General features: G+C 38.6%; 2 protein-coding genes across 7 annotated transcripts in view; one reads left to right on the top strand and one right to left on the bottom strand.

The window, feature by feature from the left end:
* LRBA (LPS responsive beige-like anchor protein) overlaps positions 1–24021 on the bottom strand; it is a 710221-nt gene that overhangs the window by 272748 nt on the left and 413452 nt on the right. The window lies entirely within an intron of this gene.
* On the top strand, positions 19552–22384 carry MAB21L2 (mab-21 like 2). The gene has a single exon (XM_021100652.1). The coding sequence runs from the start codon at positions 20717–20719 to the stop codon at positions 21794–21796; it is 1080 nt and encodes a 359-aa protein (XP_020956311.1). The 5' UTR covers positions 19552–20716; the 3' UTR covers positions 21797–22384.

Genomic DNA, 24021 nt, shown 5'->3' with positions numbered 1-24021 from the left:
ACTTACGTAATATTCCAATTAGATGCATAACTTGAACTTCATCATAAAAAAGTACATACAGTCAAATGAGGATTATTCCTTTTTAAAAAAGGAACTGTATTCTTCTAAACAGTCAATGTCGGCAAAGACAAAGAAAGACTACGGAAATGTTTCAGGTTAAAGGAGACTAAAAAATTAAATGTAATACCTAATCCTAGACTAGATCCTTTACTGGAGGAAAAAAGTGTTCTAAAGGACATTATTTGATCAATGGATGAAAGTGAAATATGGATGGTATGTTAAAGTATTCTAACAATGCCAAATTTCATAAATTTGTTAATTATAGTGGTTATAATAAGATGATGTTTCTATTCCTAGGAAACACACAATGAGGTATTTGAGGATAAAGAAGCATGATGTATACAAATGGTTCAGGGGAAAAATATATTTACATACATATACATATTTATACACACATACATAGAGAAGAGAGAGACACAGAAAGAATATGAATGAGCAAATACGAAAACAAAAGGGGCAAAATATTAAAGGTATGTATGTTCAAATAAGTTTTTTAAAAGAACATGTTCCACATTTCCTATATGGTAAATATATGACATATATCTGATAAACTTCAGCTGACATTAGTGAAACATGGGCTTTGAAATGTTCTCCAGAAATACTTTCTCCTGCGAAATAAAGAATATCTTTGGAAAAGGATAAGCTAACTGGCCAATATGCTAACTGACCTCTAACCATGATTTCATTAGTACCACTGACTGATAAATATTTATTGAGCATGTACAAACACACCTTTGGCCTTTCCTTAAAGCAGTTTTCCTAGTTCAACCATTAAGAACTCTAAATTGATACTTAGTAGACTAGCATATGGGTCTATTTCCATAATTCAAATCATCTGTAATTAAAAGAGCTACCAGTAGTAAGTGCTACCTGAAAGTACAACAATAATTTATAAAGAGTAATCCTCAGTAAAATTCTTCCAGAAAATTCTGTGACAAGTTTATACATTTTGTATACATATATATACACACACACACATATACATATATATATATATGTTTTTGTTTTTCTTTTTCGTCCACCCCTGTGGCACATGGAGGTCCCCGGGCCTGGGATGGATTCTGATGCAGAGCTGCGACTTACGCCACAGGTGCAGCAATGCTGGATCCTTAAGTCAATGCAACAGGCCAGGGATCCAACTGGCGCCTCTACAGAGACAAGCCGGATCATTAACCTACTGCACAAGGGGAACTCCACAAGTTTTGTATTTTTAATCTACTCAATAGGATAAAACTATGTTATTCTGAAATCAGTGAAGAATGACTAGGTTAGGTGAGAACTTTTTCTAAATAATGGAGGATTGAATAACATTGTACTCCTTTAGGTAGAAGTATCTCTAAACCGTGATGCATTCTGGTGGGTAGAATTATGCTCCCTCCTAAAGATGTCCACATTCTAATTCCTGGAACCCATGAACGTGTTACTTTATAGGGCAAATGGGAATTAAGGCTGCAGACAGAACTAGGTTAGTAATAAACTAGAATCTTAGCATAAGATTAACCTGGATTATCTAGTGCACCCAATGTGATTAAAAGGAGCCTTCAAAGCAGAAGAGGGTTGCAGAAGGGTTAGCAGGTCAGAATAATGTGACTTAAGAAGCACTCAACATGTGGGTGTGGACTTTGAAGATGAGGAAAAAGGAGCACGAGTCAAGGGATGTGAGAGGCCTCTAGAAGCTGGAAAAGGCAAGGAAACCAATCCCCCCCCAGAGCTTCTAGAAAGGAATGTAATACTACTAACACCTTAATTTTAGCCCAGTGAGACATGTATTATTCAAGCCACTAAGTTTGTGTTAATTTTTATAGCAGCACTACAAACTTATATGTATTTTTGTTTTCTCTTATAGCATGTATAACATACATAATTCAATCTCTAAAATCAAAGTGACTCATTATGGGAATCAAATACTATTCTCACCAACAAACCACCAATCTCCAAAGCACACAACAGAAAATGCCCACATTCATGCTCAGGGTATAATACAATTTTGTGGTCCAAAACTCATTACTATCATATTGATAAAAAAAAAAGGACATTGTGGTCATCAAGCCATGACCCTCTGCAGCCACTCCTGACTGTGCACTCGGAGGGGATTCGGGGTGGAGAAAAACAGGATACTGGTCTAGGTGGTTAAGGTGCCTATCAGAGGAATGATTGCAGTGAGCCCAGACTCTGGCATCTTCCTGTGCATAGAAAAGAGTTAAAGTCATTAACTTGAGATACCTGTTTTTTGATGTTCCAAGTATGTGCTTTTTTGTTGCAAAAACTCCCATGTATCTGTCCTCTCTCACCTCTCCGGGGTAGTCCCTCAGAGCTACCTGAGAGTGGCTGCCTCCTGGGCTTAAGTCCTCAGCAAGTCCCCTGAACCAATCATAATTCTCAACTCTTAGGTTGTGCTTTTTTTTTTCAATCAACAGTCCCCTTTTGACAGAGGGGACTTTCTGTTATTACCTACCTCTGACTGCACTTCATTACAGTAAACAGCTCTGCTCTCATGACTTTCCCCATCACTGACTGTATCTCAACCCTCTACTATCCTCCTTCCCACTTAGTCCTTCTTTCAATTCTTTCCTGTTGGTTTCGGCCACACAATGTCTCCTGATCTTCCTGCCTCTTGCATAAAGACTGGCCTTAAATGCACAAAGCTAGTCAATGCCTTTTTTCCTTGTCTGCAAATCTACCAAAAAGCATTTAACAGCCTGCTCACCTCAGCTCTCTTCATTGTTGCTGAGTATTCACTGGTTGTCTTCCAAGGATATTTCTCTATTTGCAATCCGAACCTAACATTTTTTTCCATGGGAAGGTATGTATATTTACTCTACCTGCAAACTTGAATGAGAGAGCAGCAAAGATAATGATAGTATAGTTATACAAATACTCTCATTGCTATAGGCAGCTGTGATAAATGGCAACGTAAGTGTATATTCATTTGCTCTACAAGTGGGCAACCTCCCCCACCTCTGCCTGTCTGTTCTCAGTAAATGTTTAAAGGACGGGGGAGAAAATAAACTCTTAACCAGCTAGTGTGAAAGTCACAGGAAGCAGAGAAAACAAAGTCAAGTTGCACAAAGTGTCAGAACTGATAATAATACACATTAAAGCTACATTTTCTTAAAACTTATCTGCATTCAATACATTAAAAGTCTTTAAATATTATTGACCAAGAGCTACGAGATGTCCAAAATTATGTCTATTTATTCCCACTACCCTGCTGCCCAGAATTAGGTTTGCTTGGAGGTAATCTTTTTGAACCTTAAGATGAACTTGTATTTAAGTCAGAATTTGTACTTATCCCTCTATCTTGGCAATAACAACAATAATAAATCTTATCAATTAGCATCACATAATCACAAGGCTGATATATTAGTGTTATATTGTTCTTAGAAATCTGCTTTTTATATGGATCACATACAACACTGTAGAGTAGCACCATATGTATTATGGTTTTGTTTGTTTGTTTGCTTTTGCTGCCCCCGTGGCATATGTAAGTTCCTGGGCACAGGCATTGAATCTGAGCCAGAGCTACTACCTAAGCCACAGCTGTAGCAACAATGGATCCTTTACTCACTGTGCCAGGTTGGAGATCTAAGGGTGTCTCCACAGAGACAACTGGGATCACTAGCCCACAGCACCAAAGTGAGAACTCCCTGTATTACGGTTTTATATATACTTTTTACATGACAACTCTCAACTTAATTCTAGTTGGCAATTTCCATGGCAAAGTATAAGGTGCATATAATAGAATCCCAGCTTATTTCTTTAATATATAAAAGAAATAATGGTAAAGCTATACAACCTAAGAGTTATTTTAAAACTCTTATCTAAAAATTAGATTTCAAAAAATATGTGTATAATTATATAAATTTATTAAATAAATATTAACACACTACTGAAGGAAATTAATCCTACCAAAAGTTAACCACTATTACTATACTTTGTTCTTGCTTTTTGCTCATTCTTTCGCCTCAAGTCTTTCTTTACGAATATAACATAAGCTTAACATATGTAAAATCACAAGAGAAATAATTTTGTGTTATTTTTCACTTTAAATTTACCTTTCAAAATACTGTAAATATGACCAAAGTTCTAAATCTATCATTTCAATTCCCCTCTAAACACGTGTAAAGAAAGAATCACATGGCATTTTTAAAAGTTCCGATTATTAATTTACAATATCTGAATTATATCTGAGTCAAAGGTATAAAAAAACCATGAATGAATAAAATGTGATTTAATAAAGCATAAAATGAAACAGATTCATTTCAAAACAAGTTATCTTTTTAGGATCTTATTGGACTCTCTTCTAAAAGATTTCCAATTGAATTACTTAGGAGAAATTTTAAGGTAATTTTAATCTTAAAAGTTAAAGGAAGATCAATAACTGATATTGACTTCAGACTAAAATGTATTCAGTAATACCAATGGTATTTACCATGACAAAATTTTTAGCTAAATGTGAATTGACCTTTATTGAATGAGCAAGAACTTGACTAACTAAATTCCTGCAAGCAAAATATACAGACATGACTTTTAAAAATACACAGAGAGTATTGCAGTGCTTATGAAACAGAATGCCATCTACTTCCACATAAAAGCTGAAATCCAAAGAGAAACTGAAATTGATGTCGGTTTACTTCCGAGAGCTTACTATATTTGGTAAACTGCTTCCTCTTTGATAACACAGTGGTTTCAACTTTATATAAAGACTCATTAAAAGCCACAATGTTTCCTAAGTATAAAATATGCATTTTATTAACTCTGCTTCCCTTTTACAAACAGATGTAACTACCAATCACTTTAAAACCAGATTTAAAATTCAAGTATTTTTCCTATGATTTACTACATATTACTTTGGAAATTTCCTAACCAGACTACCTAGTGGGTTGCTCTGCAACCATTTTTTAAAACTTGCATAACATGAGGATAAGGACAACTGTCATTTGGTCCCTCAGGAATTTAAAAAGCAAAATAAAACAAACAAAAAACCATGAACCTGGGATCTCTTCCTCTCCCTGAATTATCTGATCAAGCCACAATATTTCAGAGTAGTATACCATGGTTTTATTCCCCTCTTGAAAATTAATGGGAAAGAAAAGGGCTCTAGAGGATCTTGAGAAGGCAGGGATAAGTAAGTAGGCATGCAACGGATATCTTCAAGTGGTAGGAAACCAGAACTTAAAGAACAATCACAGCCAAGTGCAGAAAGGGCATTAAAGAACAAAAAGAGCATGGCACTGACAGGATACCAATAAAAATTTGACGGCTTTAAAATAAACTGTCACCATATGTACAAGGAATGTTTTGCTACCTCTTAGCTTTGGAATGAACACACTCATTTAATCTCTTTGTGCCTTGGTTTCCGTACAGATTGGGGTAATAATAGGATATAACTCATTATAGATTTACTGAGAGGATTAAGACAATTAAAGTGCTTAGTATACCCCCTGGCACAGAATAAGAGCTCAACATTCTTATGTAAATCTCACTTCGACTGAGTTTTAAAAGACTTTCAGACAGACCATCACCTCTAGGAATCTCACACTGAAAATCTGACCTTGGTGATGGAAAGAAACCTGTTAGAGGAGGGCACTAACATTATCAATCAATCTACAAGTATTTATTGAGCATGTACTATGTTCCTGTCAGGTTATGCTACCAAATAATTAATACCTGCCTTGCAATAACGTTTTACACTGGTAAGGTAATAAAGGGAGAGGAATACATAGATAACACCATAGAGGAGACAACAAAGATTAAAACATACTAAACTGAGACTAATAGTAACTAGAATATCAGTTCAAAGAAAGCTCTCCATAGGGCATTACATAACAGAGGCAAGGAAGCCAAAGACTTCAGATTGAGGGTCGGGGTAAACAAAATTGATCAGGTAGAGTTTTTAAGATTTTAAAGAATAATAACATGTGACAGCCTGTTTTGTTCAATTCCTATAGTAAACACCTGTCGAGGGAAGTAGAATTAAAGCAGGTATTTGACAAAATTAATGAATCACTGAAAAGTTACCCTTCCTTCCCTTGTTCCCTCCCTCTTTCCTCAAATAGTTACTGAATGCCTACTGTCTAGCAGGTGGTGTGCGAGGTGCCAAGTGTCAGAAATCATTACACCAAGGACTATACCTGGTTCGATGAGAACAACTACAGTGTAGATAATCTCAGCAGAAAACCAACCAAACTTATTCTCCCAGCAGTACCCTATTTTCTTTTAAGAGAATAGACTGTACTCCCACTACAACTTGAAGATTTTATGATTTTTGTTGCCATGAGCTGTGGTGTAGGTTGCAGACACGGCTCGGATCTGGCATTCGTTGCTGTGCTGTAGGCCAGCGGATTCAGCTCCGATTGGACCCCTAGCCTGAGAACCTCCATATGTCACGGGTGTGGCCCTAAAAATAAATAAATAAATAAATAAAAAGCCAAAAAAATAAAGATTTTACGATTTTGAGTGTATCAAATTGACACATATATTACATTTAGATATACGTTCATATCAAAAGCACACATTCTTAACCTCCATCCTGAAAGCTCTACTCACCTAAAACATATCAAGTGAAGAAATGTAGGGTCTTGAATATAACTTGACTTTAGAGACCTGAAAAACTACGCTAGACCTGTACATGACACCTCGGATTGAAAATACCCTAGCAGCTTTGTCAGCTGCCAGAAAACCAGGAACAACAAACAATTAATCCAGGTTGGTGAGAATAATTTAGGGTCAGAAGAATACAACAAACCACCCCAAGGGAATCTAACACTTACAAGAGCATATAACCTTAGGCAAATTGCTCAACCTTCCCACATCTCAGTTTCTTCATCTGTAAAACAGTGATGATATATATGGCTTCCCTCAAGGAGTTATGAGGATTTTTGAGTTCCTACAGGTGAAGCACTTAGAACAGTGCCCACACACAACAAATGCCTCATACGTCCTATGATCATTGCAAAGGCATCTCTCCCGTTTCTGGTTAGTGAATGATAGTCCCTGACAAAAGTAAACACAGCAGAGAAAGAGAGGGAGTGTTCAAAAGTAGCACAATAGAAGAACAAGTAGGAAGTCACAGAACTGTGTCAATGACCTCGGTGTGTTTAAAAAAGGAGAGGTAAACCAGAGGTCAAGAAGTAAGTGTTTAATTTTACATAAACATATAAAAAGAGAGAAGGAACTATACTCCATATTTAACAAAATTTAGGTAACTTCCAATCACTTTATTTCACCCTCACGAAAGTTCTATTAATAATGCAGAGTCTTCTTCTTGTGACTAGGATTTGGAACCCCATCAATGGTTTGTTCAGCCTGCATAAGTCACAACTGATTGGACACAGTCCCTGTGGGCATGCCATTTCATCCAGACTGGATGGTTCATTAGTCATAATTACTATAACTGTACAGCAGAGACTGCAGTTTTATCTCATCATACATCTTTGATCAAGCTGCTTCAATTTCTGCTTCATCAGCACATGAAGTTACATTATTGGCGCTTTTATTTTCAATCTGTGATTAACACAGATTATGCTTTTTATCAAAACATGGATTTGGTCTTCACATTGGGCCGTGAGGGCCCAGATCTGACCACCATTTGACCTTTGATACTTCAAAACCACCTAAACACCATGAATCATCAACCGAACTCCAGAAGGTTACACAGAAAAATTAAACAAAGAAAGGAACTGACCTGTGTTAAAAGCATAAGATGATTGCGCTTATCGAAATTGAGACTAACCATATTTGCTGCAGCTTCTCATTAAACATTAAATCGCACGGCAGAAGAACACAGCATACATATTTATTGTTTTGCACTGTCACTTTCGAAAGACTCATATCACAATTAGAGCTTCTCTCAAACTATAAGCTACATAAAGAAATTTCCCAGGAAGCTTGAAGACAAAGTAATGGAGAGGATTGTACAAGAAGGTTAAAGAACAGACGAATAATAGATTTCACTGAACACTAAAATATAACACACTTACTTTATAAAGGGAAGGGTTGCCAAAACCTGGTTCAAATGCAAAATACTGAATGAAATTGATGTGTCAGGAATTTTTTTTTCTTCCAAGTTGTACTGGAGAACAATAGGGGACTAAAAGGCCTGTCTCACAATTTTTGTGTCTCACTATTTTCATGTGCAAAGTGTCCCCACTGTAGGCTGCATGAACAATCATAATCGACAGTTACATGCAGGCACCGAGGCTGCAAAAATCCCAGAGTAATTAGTGTTGTCTGAATGCAATGACATCTGTGTTCTCATGGTTTTCAAGACATGTCAGGCCAATAAGATGTATATGAAAAAATATGACAAGCATTGCAAATGCCCTTCTGAAAGGTCTTACACTTTGGGGAGAAACTGAAGAAATAACACATGTCATCTTCATTCGGTAAGCAGTATATTTAAGATTAAAAGATCTAAAAAGATCTTTTGAGTCATTCAGCCTCGTTTTGTAACTTTAAAGCGTTTATTTGGGACATAGCAATGCAATATGAAAAAAAAAATCTGCTGCCTGTTTGTCTCTTGTTAAAACTTTCTTAATACAAGTGATTCTGTGCAGTGGAGATGTATGTGCCCATTCTTGTAAATAACAAAGCAGGGGGCACACCTTATTAACACTGCCTGATTTCTCTGTATTTTAATTTAAAAATAAAGCTCTTAATACTGGGCATGAAAAAGCTTAGAACGTGTTGATAAATGCCCTAGAATTATGTTTGCATATTTCTAATAATAGAAACTGTCAAGCTGATTGCATTAATAAGCCTTTGTTTAGGACACCCAATGCTTCTGCTGAGTGGTGCCTGCTGCGGAGCCCTCTTTCTCTGGGCTGTAGCAGTATGTTGGAGCATGCACTTGCTCCAAGAAAGACATTAGTCATCATTAACAGAAGCACTGACACCAAATCTAAGTGCCTCTCCACAATGACCAAGTGGCAATCATCTTTCTCTTACACTGTCACTGCTGATTAGGATTTTCTTTCATGAAAATTTAATTTGCCCCCCTCTTTTTTAATTCCTGAACGAAAAAAAAAACAACAACACTGTATTCAGGAAAGATTCCAAAGGCAGCAAAAGAAACTGTACCTCTAGCATAAGATTACAAGACTCACTTAACCATTTTATCTAGTCCAATAGAAAAACACAGTTAAGTGAATGATTAATAAGCAGGGGGGAAAAAACATTCTAAAAGGAATCTTGCTTCAAGAATCTGTAAGTCTCAAAAAGCGACTAAAGCAAAAGATCTGAATAAAATTTCTCTGCATTTTATTTACACAATCCCAAAGTGTTTTCAAAATGAAGATGATAGTATTTCAGTAGCAGCTCTCTTTCACTATATTTCAAATTTGTATTCTCTTCTTTCTTCAAAAGGAAGATGGGTTTTCACACAGACGTGTCACTGCATACTTAAAACATTTAAGCATCCATACCTTCAGTATGTATTAACCTGCTGGTTAGCTTAAGAAAAAAAAAGGAAGAGGGGAATGGAATTTTCAGTTGCATTGGACAAATGATTCATGTGGTCACGGAGGGTACTCCACAGCTAGATGATGCTACAGACCTAAACTCTGGTTCTGTACAATATCACAGTGTTAAACAAGATATCACAACGATAAGTTATTTAAGGAAGTTTTAAAAAACATTTACTTTTCTGTTTTATTTCAATTTGTTTAAAGTTTTCAAAAAATGTAAGCATGTGATAGTTTGCAAGGATCCTGGTACAACCCAAACTCCCACTTCTAGCTGTAAATATTCTCTTTCTATTCCATTTTGTAACAAAATAAGAGACTGGTTTAAATTTTAAATATTTCTCAATTATTTCACATCCCTTGTAGAACATGTGTACTTTTCATCAAAACTTGTTGCACTTTTGTGTTTATGTGAATATGAGCTATATCTATCTTTAAATGAAATATCCATATAAGATGCTTTTAAAACTAAAATCAGAAGCAACCATAACTTATCAAAATTTAATCATTAAATGTTCAATTCCTGATTATTTTATTGTGAAAACGATATAAAACAAATTTGAAGGTCAAATAGCAACTGCTTTGTAGCTAACACATCACACTTAACAAATGGTTCAAGTTTCTTTCTACTTAAAATTGGTCTGCAGTTAAAATATTTAGGAAGAGATTAGGAATTACAAAGGATTTCAAGAGGCAATTTCCAACTGCTCAACTTTTATAAATTGAGGGATACTGTGATTAAATAAGGATCTAGTCTAAGTTAAAAGCAAAGATATACAATGATAACCTAACTTAATGACACAGAGTATCTTTACAAATGATTAGCTCAATTCTTTATTTAACTAAGTAAATATGTGTCTTAAGTGATCAACACCTTAAAAGTAAACTCTGACTTTCGAAATTGCACAGACTTTTCCAAAACCAAACTTCAAAAACTTACGACACTCTAATTACTGACTCTATTGCTAGACCCAGTACGTGTTCAAGTAGAGAAGTTTAGCTCTATAACTTCCACCCCTCAACCTAAACCTCCAAGTCACTTGTCAGTTAAAGGTTGGGCGATTTATTGACCGGCTCTGGATGCATAGTGTCAGTGCTGAAGGAAATATGAGAGAGGGTTGTCGCTACTGTTCTGGAGCTCATTGATAATGACATACCTGCCTCTGTCACCCATTACCCATACTACAAACTACTTAGACCTAACTGAAAAATCAATAGCCTACTTGCACTGGTTCCTGTGGCTGCCTCCTTTGATTGTCAGCTCCTGTCTAGGGTCAGCACTTACATGAAAGGGGCTGTGACTGCCTGATGCTTTCAGGACAACCTAACGATATGAAACTAGCCAACAGAACAGTAAATTCTGTCTCTCTGCCCTCCTCATCAATTAGGCTTTGACTAGGCTTGCCTGTAGAAACCTGACCTTTTAAGTTTAGGTGAATATGGACTAGCTGAACACACCATTGCCCTCAGCACTGAGCCAGGAAATCTACTGACAGGTTAAACAAAACAGAAGGTTGTAACTGTCATAATTTGCATTGCACTTTCACGCCAACAAGGGTGTTATCAGTAGGGGCAAGCCCTGAAACACACAACCCCAGCACCCTTAAGCCACGCTACTCATAAATTTTCAAGTGAAGTGAGATAAAACATAAATTCACAAATAGCATTGCATTTCTCCTCTCTTAGTCTTTTAGGATTGCACTTTGCAAACCCACAGTGTGGACATCAACAACTCTCTTGGTGGCCACCTGGCATTTCTACTGCATTAAGGAGGGACTTCCAAACAACACGACAGAGACGTAAAAATAACTCAACTATGCCCACTGAAATGCTATCTTAGACAGAATGTATAACACAGCAGACAGAGTGACTGATCTATATCTCAAAATGAGAACAATTAGATCTCAATATGTCTTTTCCTGTCTTGCTTCCCTCCCTCCAAAAATATCCACAAGCTCAGACAAATAATAAGCTATCGCATAAGTGAAGGGAGGTGTTGAAATTATTTCCTACCGAGCTACTCTGTCTGATACAGCATCCTTTATAGTTCAAGGGAAAACTAAGAACATCTGTAAAATAAAAGATGTTAACACTTTTATGCTTGTCAGATCTTCTGATGCGAACAAGTGAAAAGCATGAGAAAGTAGTATGAAACTTTACTTACTTTAGTGACTCACGTTTTGAAAACCATTTCCCTGCTTGGGTCTCTCTTTTAACACAACAGGAATATGGTAATATTACAGTGCTTAAAGCAACGTCATTTCTCTAAAGACCAAACGTTCCTTTTATTTTCAGTTAATTGTGAACTTGAACTTCATTTGGCGTCAAGAACTAATATTTATGGAATGGCTAATCTTAATGAAAATATCAGAAATACTGAAAGGCAATTTGATGATTTGAGAAAAAAAGAAACAAAAACCCCACAACTGCCAACCGTGCCTACAGTTTTAAACACATACTCTTTTCCTGAATACACAAGAACACGCAGCCTGTTTCATTTTCATATTTTTATGATCCAACTGCTACCAAGCAATAATGAGTATGCTCTTAGAACTTATTCCAGGTTGCCAATGAGTCGTCCATCACAACTCTCTCCAACCTATAATTCGCCTTTTTCTCAGGAGCCTAAAATATGGAACATAACAATTTGTAAATTTATTCTTTTCTATGATTTTTTCCTGTTGAAAATGTTCATATTTCTATATTGAAACCGCACTGAAATTCTAAATTTGTGCTGAATGACTTCTGATTTAAAATCGACTCATGAAGATATACACAACAATTTTCATCATGCTACTGTAGGAAATTACAGATTTTCGTACCTATCTGCAGAGGTAGGAAACACTTCTCATCTATCCCCTCACTTAAGGATTGAGAAAATCGTGAGAAGACATAGTGACCTGATCAGGGTCACTCACACAGTTTGTAGCCAAGCCAGGATAAAAATTCAGGGCTTTTTGTCCCCTAGACTAATGCTCTTTAATACTAACACACTGTCTCCCTGTATCTTATCTATCCAGGTAAGCTATGTGTCAGCAGCAAGCATATATTTTTAAAAAAGAAATACATAGCTTCATGTCATTCACTTTTAATTGATGCTACAATTTATGGAAAGTTTTGACTAATTTGCAGAAAAGATCAGCTCTGTAGAGCATTTAACCAACAAGGTACTATAGAGAAAATAACTATGAGAAGTAGAAGATGTAATTAAGTATGGTTAGAGCCCTTTACTTATCTAATATGATGATTAACTGTGCATCTGGTAGCCTTTCAGGTCCTTTGTGTGCACCTATCTGATAGCAAAGTGAAAGGGCATGGATAGTGTCTGGTCCCAGCAAGCAAATCATTTGGAAACAGTCATAGCCATAGATCAAAGATTTTTCACTCTATCTGGGCTAATTTAAACCTACTAACCCAGGTTTTGTCTACAGACAAAACCAGTCAGAAAATAAGAGTGACTCTTTAGGATCCAAAGATAATAAGAGGAGAGAGAAAGGAAAATTCAGAAAAGAAACAGACTGGCAGAACCTTGATATACATAGGCCAAGACAGCTGTTTTATATCCTAGCTTTATTTCAGATGGTTAGAGGAGAAGTTTCCATTCCTTAGATCATCGAATATTATTTAATTTATACTACACAGATGTCATCTATTCGTAGATTAGAGCCAATGAAGGATTTTTGTTGTTGTTATTTAACCACTACCAGGAATCAGAGAAACCTCTCAGCACATCACTTTTACTCTAATTCACAATGTTTAAGAGAACAGGCGAGATGTTTAAAAAAAAAATTTTCATTAAAAATAACACAAAGTCTATTAAAAAGTTCCTGTAATCTCAGCACAAGATGGATGCCAAATTACTACTATGAAGAATGATAGAGATGGAGTGCTGCGGAATTTCAAAAGAAACTAAAATGTTTAATAAAAGGGCTAGCTTTTCCTAAAGTTTAACAAAAACGTATCTACGATATACTTAACGGATCATTTTAAACACAGGCCCACAAAATGTCTCATAGGGCCTGAAAGAAATACAGAATGTAATGCCAAGTCGTACGTTTCGAACTAAGTACAGCTCAGTACTGGCATCATCCGCACCCCTAATCTCAATCATCTACTTCCTAAATGTCTGGCACTGACCACAAGGGAAAGTAGACATGGGAGCAGGGATGGCTCTGAGATCCCAAGAAACATACTGTATGTGTGAGTCGGTAGTGTATCTTACTAAACAAAGAATACCACATTTCTTTAAAGCATAAAATTCGATGTTCTGAATGGAACTGAGTCAAACCGAAATCAAAATTCTTACAGTATACAATAACAGGTTCAGAGTGTTAAAAAAAGGAAGGCAAGCGAGAAGACAGACAAAACAGAATCTTCTTTGTTCCAACTTTCCAGAACAACTGTTTAACTACATCACAGGAATAAAGGAATGTGATTGCTACAACTCAAAAATGTGTACATCTAAAGTGAGAAAAAGCTAAATGACTTCTTGGTAAAGCCAAGACATATACCAGCGTAAGTGAAAGTATGGTAAATTTAATGAAATACCTTCTGAAAAATATTTGCTGAATTAACTTGGATTACCTTAACATTCCGTATCCTAGCTCATTAATACAACAGTATTTGCACTGCAGTCAGGCTAAAAGCTGCTAACTTCCATTTTCCTGAGTACAAGTTCTTTGCTTTATCATTGAACACTGTTGATATTAGATCATGCACAGTTTGAAAAAGAACTCATATATACAGTTGGTACCAAACTCGGGAGAAACCAAACATCTATCGTAATTTTCTCAGTCTACTAAATTATACAGCAATTAGACTAGTAAAGGTGTAAATATCACTAATCAGATACATTATCCAAAGTAATCCATACAACATCCAAAAGTACATAAAAGCATTTGTTTTTCAGTACAATTTGAGGCTTACCATGCAAAGTTAAAGGCACCGCTTTGACCTGACAGAACATTAAGCTCAAACTGTTCAAATGAGAACAATACCCTTGGGTTACCAATCAAAATGATTACAAGGTTTGGCTTTTGTTGCTGTTTTTTTAAGCTATTTTGTGAAAGAAATTTTTTTAAAAAACTTGTTTTAGCAGTATGATTGACCATTTAAAATTAAGAGGTAACTACTCGAAGAATGCGCTCAATTACTAATTATTCTCCAGGCTGATTCCAGAATAATAATTAATAGCTTAGAAACAATTTCTATGATACTTAGGAGTTTTGAAAAAATTTAGATCATTTGACAGAGAATGAAAGAGAATGTGGTTTTACTTTGACTTTTAATAACAATGTGGATAGTATAATCCTGACAGTGCTTCTTATACAGTGGAGAGTATAATCTTGACAGTTGGTGCTTCTTATAGATATTTTAATATAATTCAATAAAATTTCATCAACTAATACACTAACAAATTGTGTTTGGGTTAAGCACTTTTCTTCCCATTTTTATGTTTTTAAATACAGAAAATTTAATAGCTCTTTATTTCCCCTTTTACATTTTGACCCACCCCCAAAAGAATTAAAAAAAAAAAAAACAAGCATTTTAATAAATATGATGAATGGGGATATGAGAATCAAACACTTACCAACTGCATAGATGTTTTAAAGTTAGAATTTAGAGATAAGAATATATACAGGTAAACATGTGGTCCTTTGTCTTTCAAAAAAACCTAAATCCCTCAGAAAGTTGATTTTTTTAAAGTCAATGATCTGATTATTTTTTGAATAATTCTCAAATGTTTTCTGGGAACACAAAATCATATAATCTAAAAATCTAAATACTCTTTAGGGAAGATTATTGAAAGACAGTATGTTATTTATACAGATAATAAATTAATGGAGATCTTTTAAGTCCCAATGATATGATAAAGTAAAAACTGCACTGAAGTTTAACTCAGTAAACACAATTCTAAGTCAAGATCAGCAAAAAATAAAACAGTTTAAGGATTCTGTATTCTCTGGAAATGTAAACAGGATTATAACTGTCAGATGTACAGAAGCACTGACTTCAGCCATTAGTTTGGTTTTGCTTCTGAGAAACACAACATGAACTACTGCATCATTTCTTTTCAAATCCATACGTTCCCTGCAGCAGTTCAAGCTTCATCAGCAGTGCAGGAATGTATAAAAATGACAGGCAAAGAGCATTAGTTTTCTTTTTTCTCTTATACTGTTTGCCTATAAATGGAAAACAGGGTTCTTTCTAAAGCACTTAAGCTGAGGCTGTTTAAGTCAATTGCAGAATGCAAATATGACTGAAGTCTCTATTCAAGAAAGTACCATAATTGGATAAACTGAGAAAAATCAAGTACTGCATTGTCATAGAATAAAATCTTATAAGATCAGCATTCTAACTTAATTGCCCACTATTCTTCAATTAGAAATAACATTCAGTTTTTTAAGTATTTTGTCAACTCATCACCTTATTTTAGCAGCATTCATAGAATACATGCTTCTGCTTCTAATTTTAAATATAAAAAGGTCTTCAAATTAAGATATACAAATTTTCTTTTGAAACCATCATATTTGTATAAATAGCTGAATTTTTTATTTCCCAGTTTCTGTACCCATAAGTGTTTCACTGCACGAGGAAATTCAATTCATAATTAAAAGTTTATTTAACCACAACCAAGTAAAAACAGGATCTAATATATAATCTAACTACTCCTCTGGAGCTTAAACATTCACCTTTTTCAAAACCTAGTACAATAATTGCTATAACTTGACTCATATTTTTAAGGAAATGGGAAGTTTCCAGGCTAAAAGTTTAAATGTATGTATTTTACTATATAATAACTAAAAAACATGTCCACCTCAGTATTATCTACCATCTCATAAAATGTCTCTAGTGTAATGATGATGATGGTAAATCCTAGAGAAGTCTGAAGGTTATGGCTACCTGAAATCCAAAACAAAATCAATCAAAGCACACCCTAAATGTCCCTCTCCTCTTTTTAGGAATGTCTGCAGCCAGCCCAACATGATAGGTCTGGGCAGAAGCATGCTGATGCTGGCACTGCCTAAACCAAACAAACAAGATGTTTAACAGTCAAATAAAATGTCCTGCAGACTCCCTAATGAATTTATCAAGGACCATCAGATTTCGCTCCCCCTCTTTTGCCTCATTAACTCAAGTATGATGAGACGGATTATAACAAGAGAATACAGATCAATCGGTCTGAAGACTTGAGGTGGCTTTTAGCCTCTAGAGTTTCTTTCTCTCACTTGGTCTCCCTTAATAGAATACAGTATCTCCTGCAGAAGGGGCTGCCACTTCGTTTTAATACACCATCAAGGAGCTGCTGATGGACTTCTATACTAACATACATAAAAGCAGAGGTGACAGGGGCTCTTCAATTACAGCCTCCTCAGATACCGTTTCCCCCTTCAATTATTCAACCAGAGGAAGAGCGGATCCGCAAATACACAGCTGAAGCAGCTCTTAGAGCAGAGGCAGCCAGAGTGAGTTAGGGTGGGGGAGGGGGAGGGAAGGGAACCAGCAAGAGGGAGCATTATTTGCTGGAAGTGTTTAAGTTTATTGCTCAAATGATGTTTCTAATTAGTACCACCGCAATAAATTAAAGTCGCCTTTGTTTAACTGATTTATTATTTACTAGAGCATCTACCTTGGACAGGGTAAATTGGTAATGAATTGTTTTTAAATCAAAACATTTGTAACGTTTTATCATCCCTCAACCTCGGTACGTAAAAGTGGAGAAAGCAGGGGGCCAGGGTGGGACGAAACTTGGTCGCGCCAGCGAGCCTGATGGAGAGGCGGAGTGGGCTGCGGGGGGGGGGGGGCGCCAAGGCTCGGGCCGCCCGGGCCGCCCCACCCGAAGAGGGAGCGGCCGGAGGAGGGCGGAGGGCGCCGGCCCGCGGGCTCGGGAGCGCGGTGGAAGGACAACGCCGTCCCCCGGGGGGCTCTCGGCAAACACTCCCTCCCGCGGGCATCGCGGGCCCGGGCGGTCCACGCGCGAGGCCTCGGCCGCTCCCGGATCGCGGGCGCGGAAGCGTCGAGGTCGAGGGGAAAAGCTCCGCACCCGCGGGCCCCGCCGCAAATCTCCGCCCGGTAACTGCCCTTAGGAGCAGCAGCTCGGGACCCCGTCCTGGACGCCAACAAATCTCCTGCCGCGAAGGGCCCCTCCTGCCTGCAAGTTTCCCCAGGCGCCGCGTGACCTCCGCCGACAGCCAGCGCCCGGGCCGAGCTCGGGCTTCCCACGCGCGCCGGCCCCGAAGCGGAGGGGTTCCTGGCCATCCTTCCGCAGCCCAGGTCCCCGCGCCGGCCGCGCACCCCGAGAAGCCGGGAGCCCGGGGGCCCGGGAACCCGCCGCCGCCGCCAGCCTCTGCGCTCCCGACTAGGCGACCAAAGCTCGGCGTCCCTGAGTTTCCCGGACGCTTACTGCCCACTGTTCTTCCCAACTCCTGGCCACTGAAGACAGGTCCCTGACAACAAATCCGACTTGACTGAGAGAGAGGAGGGAAAAAAAAGGCAAACTTTTTTAGAAAAAGACTTCAGCAAAGAGAGTGAAGCGGGTGACAAGGTACCAGTGGTCTGCGCTAGATGTGTAAGAAAGAACCGAGAAGTCCAAGTGTTGGGCATCAAGTACCAGATGAAGTAAACTTTCGCTAGGCAACTGAATTCAGGTTCACCTGGTTCAGCCTTAGAGAGCAAGTCAAGCCTTGCCACTGTGTTTGGCAAAAGCCGCCTATGCATACCGGGTTTTGCAAAATGAATTCGCACAACCGGCTTCATAGATTTTTATTGTTACAGCATTATCTGAGAATTTAAGATGCAAAATCTAACTAAAAATATTCCCATATACTCGACTTGTCTTAAAAAAGACTCAGAATCCACACATCTGAGTTCAAACATAAACCTTCAATTCTAAGCAAATCAGAAACACTGCTACAGCTTTTTCAACCATAAGTACCTAAAGGCTACCAAGGGTAGAGCTTGAAAGGATAATACAGATACTAAAAGCACAAGCATGAGTTTCACTGAAATGCCAAGGGAGGAGTGAAGCCATCTGTGTAATCAATAACAGGATAGTTATAGATTTCTGCAGCAGTGAAGTCTTTTAAAAGCAAGAGTCTATAAAGAAAATAAAATGATTTTACAAATGAAACTGTAATGTCTGAAAATATATTCAAAATTAGGTTTACAACATTAACATTTTAAGAAAACTTTAACTCAGGTTCACATTTACTTCCCTTCATTTTTATTACATTTAAAATAATTTTAGTGGCTTAATATAAAAGTATATATTCAACAAAATTCCACCATATATAAATCTGCACCATTTCTCACAACTTAAACATATTCTAATAACGAGTTAGTCCTTGTAACAAAGTAATAACATTAAATATATCTGAATCTTAATTATGAGTAATTATGAAACAAGGTGCCTGCACTACTTTTGCCCTGCCCAGTTTTTCAACAGCATATGGAAATTACTGAAAAGAGATTTATGATTATAAATCCTCACCCCATGTCTACCCCCCCCCAAAACTGGTGCAACAAATACAGCAATTACTCTGGGTCTTGGCAACAATGGGAGAGGATGGGAAAGAAAGGGAGGAAGACTCTGCCAGAGTAAAAAATCTAGAAAAATTTAGGTCCTTTCCCAGATTGCCCTTCCTCCTCCCATTTGCCTTCAAGCCAAAGTAATTTTGTTAGAGTTTGCACCTTCTTCACAATGTTGATAGGAAAAAAAAAGTGAACCTTTCTGAACCACTGCTACTCTCCCAGCCATCTCCAAGAAGTCCCTTCTCTATACTCTTTTTCTTCCTTGCAACTGTTAAGAGAGGAGGATAAAAAGAAGGGGCTGTAAAATGCGTGTGAGCATTCGACTTCTACTATCTCCTCCTATTTTCTTACTTCTCTTTACCCCCTTTCTTTATCAAGTGCAGCGGTGGCTGCTACCGTTTGCCAAGCATGCCTGTCTTCTCTCTCGGATTGGCTAAAGCACTGACAGCTCGGATAGCGATTGTAGGAACTAAAGCTCCACCCCCTTCATGATGGCCCAGGACCATTCATAAACTAAATAACTCCAGGAAACAGCAAGGCAGAAAGAGAGAGAAAGAGACAGAGACAGAGAGAAAGAGAGAGAGAGAGACTCAGAGAGAGAGAGAGAGAGAGAGAGAGAGAGAGAGACTCGGAGAGAGAGGGAGGGAGAGGGAGAGAGATTTGAAGCGAGAGGGAAAGAGACATCAGAGGGGAGGAGGGAGAGACGACTCAGAAAGTGGAATCTGCACAAGCAACCTAAAGGGGGAGGAGAGGAAAAACCCTCGAATCGTTATAACTAAACCCCAGATGCAAAGCAAGCAACGACCTCGTCACACTAAAATAGACTTTGTGAGGGCCAAAATTATAAATTACGAAGCAGAAATGAATATCAACCAACTTCCAGCAGTTTGCACCTAAGACAGACAAGAAGAACCCACTGCAAACAAACCAACCCAGTCCAAACAACGCCTCCAGTAGGAGAAGAGGAAAACCACTACAAGAGGACCCCCTGAGAAGAGACCAGACCCACACGCTGAGAGCGCAGGCGTCTGCGAACCTCCGAACCTCCGTGCCGCGGACGGAGGTGCACTTCACTGCTCTCTGGACATTAATTACACCCTTCACCTTCCATTCGGGGGAGGGTTAGGAGAAAAGCACTCACCTAAGCTGAATGAAGAAGGGCGACCAGCGTGGGGGAGAAGTTTAAGAATGAAACACTGAATGTTTCGCTTTTATTTTTAAATTTACTCTGGCACTTAAAAGACCTGATTTCCAGATTCCCGGGCCATCTCTGATGCAGACGTCTAAGCCTAACCTCTTGGTAACCTGAATTTTTCTCTCTCCCCCTGCCCTTTTCCCTCCTCCCCTTCATCTCTCCCGCAGGCACATCTTTATTTCGCTTATCAAGAGAAAGCAAAAAAGTCTCAGCACGTACTTTTCTTTTTCAAAGATCACCTTTTTTTTTTTCTTCTTATTTTCTCGATAAGAGAAAAGCTTTTGAAAGAGAGCGAGACAGCTGAAGCACCAGCTGGCCAGCCCAGGTGGAAAACAAGAGTGAAAGTGGGGCTTAGTGGGAGCGCAGCGCCTCTTTCGCAAGCCGCAGGGCCACCACCAGCGCTTGAGCCTTGGATCCCTCAACGTACTGCGAGACGCCGGTGTACAGCCCGGACCTGTGCCCCAACATGATCGCCGCCCAGGCCAAGCTGGTCTACCAGCTCAACAAATACTACACGGAGCGCTGCCAGGCGCGCAAGGCGGCCATCGCCAAGACCATCCGGGAGGTCTGTAAGGTGGTCTCGGACGTGCTCAAGGAAGTGGAGGTACAGGAGCCCCGCTTCATCAGCTCCCTGAGCGAGATCGATGCTCGCTACGAGGGGCTGGAGGTCATCTCGCCGACAGAGTTCGAGGTGGTGCTCTACCTAAACCAGATGGGCGTCTTCAACTTCGTGGACGACGGCTCGCTGCCCGGCTGCGCAGTGCTCAAGCTGAGCGATGGGCGGAAGCGGAGCATGTCTCTCTGGGTCGAGTTCATCACAGCGTCCGGCTACCTCTCTGCGCGCAAGATCCGCTCACGCTTCCAGACGCTGGTGGCTCAGGCGGTGGACAAGTGCAGCTACCGGGATGTGGTCAAGATGATCGCGGATACCAGCGAGGTCAAGCTGCGCATCAGGGAGCGCTACGTGGTGCAAATCACTCCTGCGTTCAAGTGCACCGGTATCTGGCCTCGCAGTGCGGCCCAGTGGCCTATGCCCCACATCCCCTGGCCCGGCCCCAATCGGGTGGCGGAGGTCAAGGCCGAAGGGTTCAACTTGCTCTCTAAGGAGTGTTACTCCCTGACCGGCAAGCAGAGCTCTGCGGAGAGCGACGCCTGGGTGCTACAGTTCGGTGAAGCTGAGAACCGCCTGCTGATGGGCGGCTGCCGAAACAAGTGTCTCTCCGTGCTGAAGACGCTTCGGGACCGCCACCTGGAGCTGCCAGGCCAGCCGCTCAATAACTACCACATGAAGACGCTGCTGCTGTACGAGTGCGAGAAGCACCCGAGGGAAACAGACTGGGACGAGGCGTGCCTGGGCGACCGGCTCAACGGCATCCTGCTGCAGCTCATCTCCTGCCTGCAGTGCCGCCGCTGCCCTCACTACTTTCTGCCCAACCTCGACCTTTTCCAGGGCAAGCCCCATTCGGCCCTGGAGAGCGCTGCCAAGCAGACCTGGAGGTTGGCCAGGGAAATTCTTACCAATCCCAAAAGCCTGGATAAACTATAGGGTGCCAGGGACTGCTTGAAAAGCGACACAAACGGGAATGCTCTCAGACACACAACACACACAACTGGGCGACCAACAGCGGAAACTCCAGACACAAACTTTTTTGTGAGCCACCTAAAAGGAAGGAGAACCCAACAGAAGACCCTCCCTAATTAACGAGCGAACAAAAGGAGAGCAAACCAACCAACCAAACAAACAAAATCACATTCTTGCACAAAAGTGATCGTTTTCTTCCGAACAATGTGAATTTAAAAGGTCACACAAAAGAAGCAATCGGGCTTTGCCACCACAAAATGAAACCCAAGGTACATTTTCAAATCAAAGTATTGTAGTTTCTCCCTTTTACTTCTCTCTCTCTTTCTTTCTCTCTGTCTGTCTGTCTTCAATTTGTTTTGGGTTGCCTGAATGTTGTCACCAAGTGAAAAAGTATTTAATTATATGTAAAATTTCTCTTTTAAACAAAACTTTGCTGATGTTAAATGTATCTCAGTGCCAATGTCAGATGTGCCCCTCCCTCTCTCGCACCTCTACCCTCACCTTAAGCAGTCTTGTCGAAAACAGTAATAAAAATATTACTTTACGTTGTAATTGACTGTTTGTGGACTGTTCTTAAATGAAGGCAGGTGAGATCAAAATTTCTAATTTACAATGTAAAGATGTGAACCGGAGGAACTAAAGGCAAGAAGCTGCCATCTTAATTCTAGTTTTCCAAATTTACAATTGTAGCACGTTTTGTAGATTTAACCATTCAAGTTATCACCAAAATCTTTAGAAAAGAGAAAATATTACTTTTGCCCAACTATATATAATATGTTTGTTCTCTAGATTTTAAGATTAAAAGTAATATCTTATTTCACACTTGAAAAGAGAACATATTTTGTATGGAAGAACAGATATTGATACTATTTTTTAAAATAGAAAAAAATCTTCACGTTAAAAATTAAGAAATTTGCTTTCCTATGCCATAATTTAAAAAATCCACTCTGGGTCTAAATTGCAAAGGAAATATTTATGGCTCTTTTCTGAATAGTTAACACAATCGGTTGGTACTTTTTCCTTCAATCATTTGTCCTCTTGAAGCTTTAAATATTAAAAACCTAACAATTAAATCAGCCACACTGGAAGAGAATAAAATGGTTTCCACAACAAATGGTGATATGAACAATCTAGATTTATCAATTCAAGTTTTCTAATGGCTTACTTATAAATGCTGTAACTATGATGATTTTTTATCAAAGTCCCAGAATTATTCAGAGGTTGCTTATTTAAATAAAAAAGGTTTTGATACAGTTTTTATGGCCAAAGAAAAATTACATATAAGAAAAGTATGTTCGCTTCTTCCTGCTTTTTTAAGGTAGCAAGTCAATGTATTCATTTCAATGTTTCAAGTTTAACAAAGGTTTCTTTTTAATACAAGGACATAACTGATTATGAAATAAAGTGATTAGTAAAACTGAAAGCATCCCAAAGAAACTAGTTCATCTTCTTTACGCAGGAGCTAACTATATACCCCATTAGATATGCCAATGAGAGGCCCAGGTATAGAACACATATTAGATGCTATCTTTTAAAATTTATCCTTTGAAACAGCCCGTTTTTTTAAATTGATTGAGAAAAACCCATGAGTGAGAGGTACAAAGAAAAATGTTCTAAAAAGCAATTTTAAAGATCAGAGGAAGAAGTCTGGTGGGGGGTAGTTAGTTATAAGGAGGATGAGCTGGATGAGATGGATGAAAAACAAGGAAGCTACTTATTTAGAGCTGTGTTACCTAGTTTACTTGATTAAACAGGCTTAAGTTTTAAGATTCTCAGAAATTCCCTAGTGAAAATAGTTATGAGTTAAAAATATAAGCTTCGATCTTATCAGATCTGAAATCATCTCCACTCTTTCAACATACATATATATATACACACACACACACACATATATACACACACACACATATATATAGTACATACACACACACACACATATACACACACACACACACATATATATACACAGGTTTTTTCTAGGTCTCTCTTCCTGCAGATATAAACTCACTGTAATACTAAATGGCTCAGACAAATATACTAATTTTTAAAATAATAATAAGTAAATTTATTCTCAGGGGAAATGTTGATGTTTAAGATCAATTTCAAGGCAAGTGGTAGGTGCTTACACCTACAAAGAAATGACTTAAGGGCACAATGTTTAGTTTAAAAGATTAAAATGACATCTTAAA

The sequence above is a fragment of the Sus scrofa genome, chromosome 8 (genome assembly GCF_000003025.6).
Source record: "Sus scrofa isolate TJ Tabasco breed Duroc chromosome 8, Sscrofa11.1, whole genome shotgun sequence".
Lineage (NCBI taxonomy): Eukaryota > Metazoa > Chordata > Mammalia > Artiodactyla > Suidae > Sus > Sus scrofa.
Note: the sequence above shows the minus strand (reverse complement) of the source record. Positions and strands in the feature narration are given on the sequence as shown.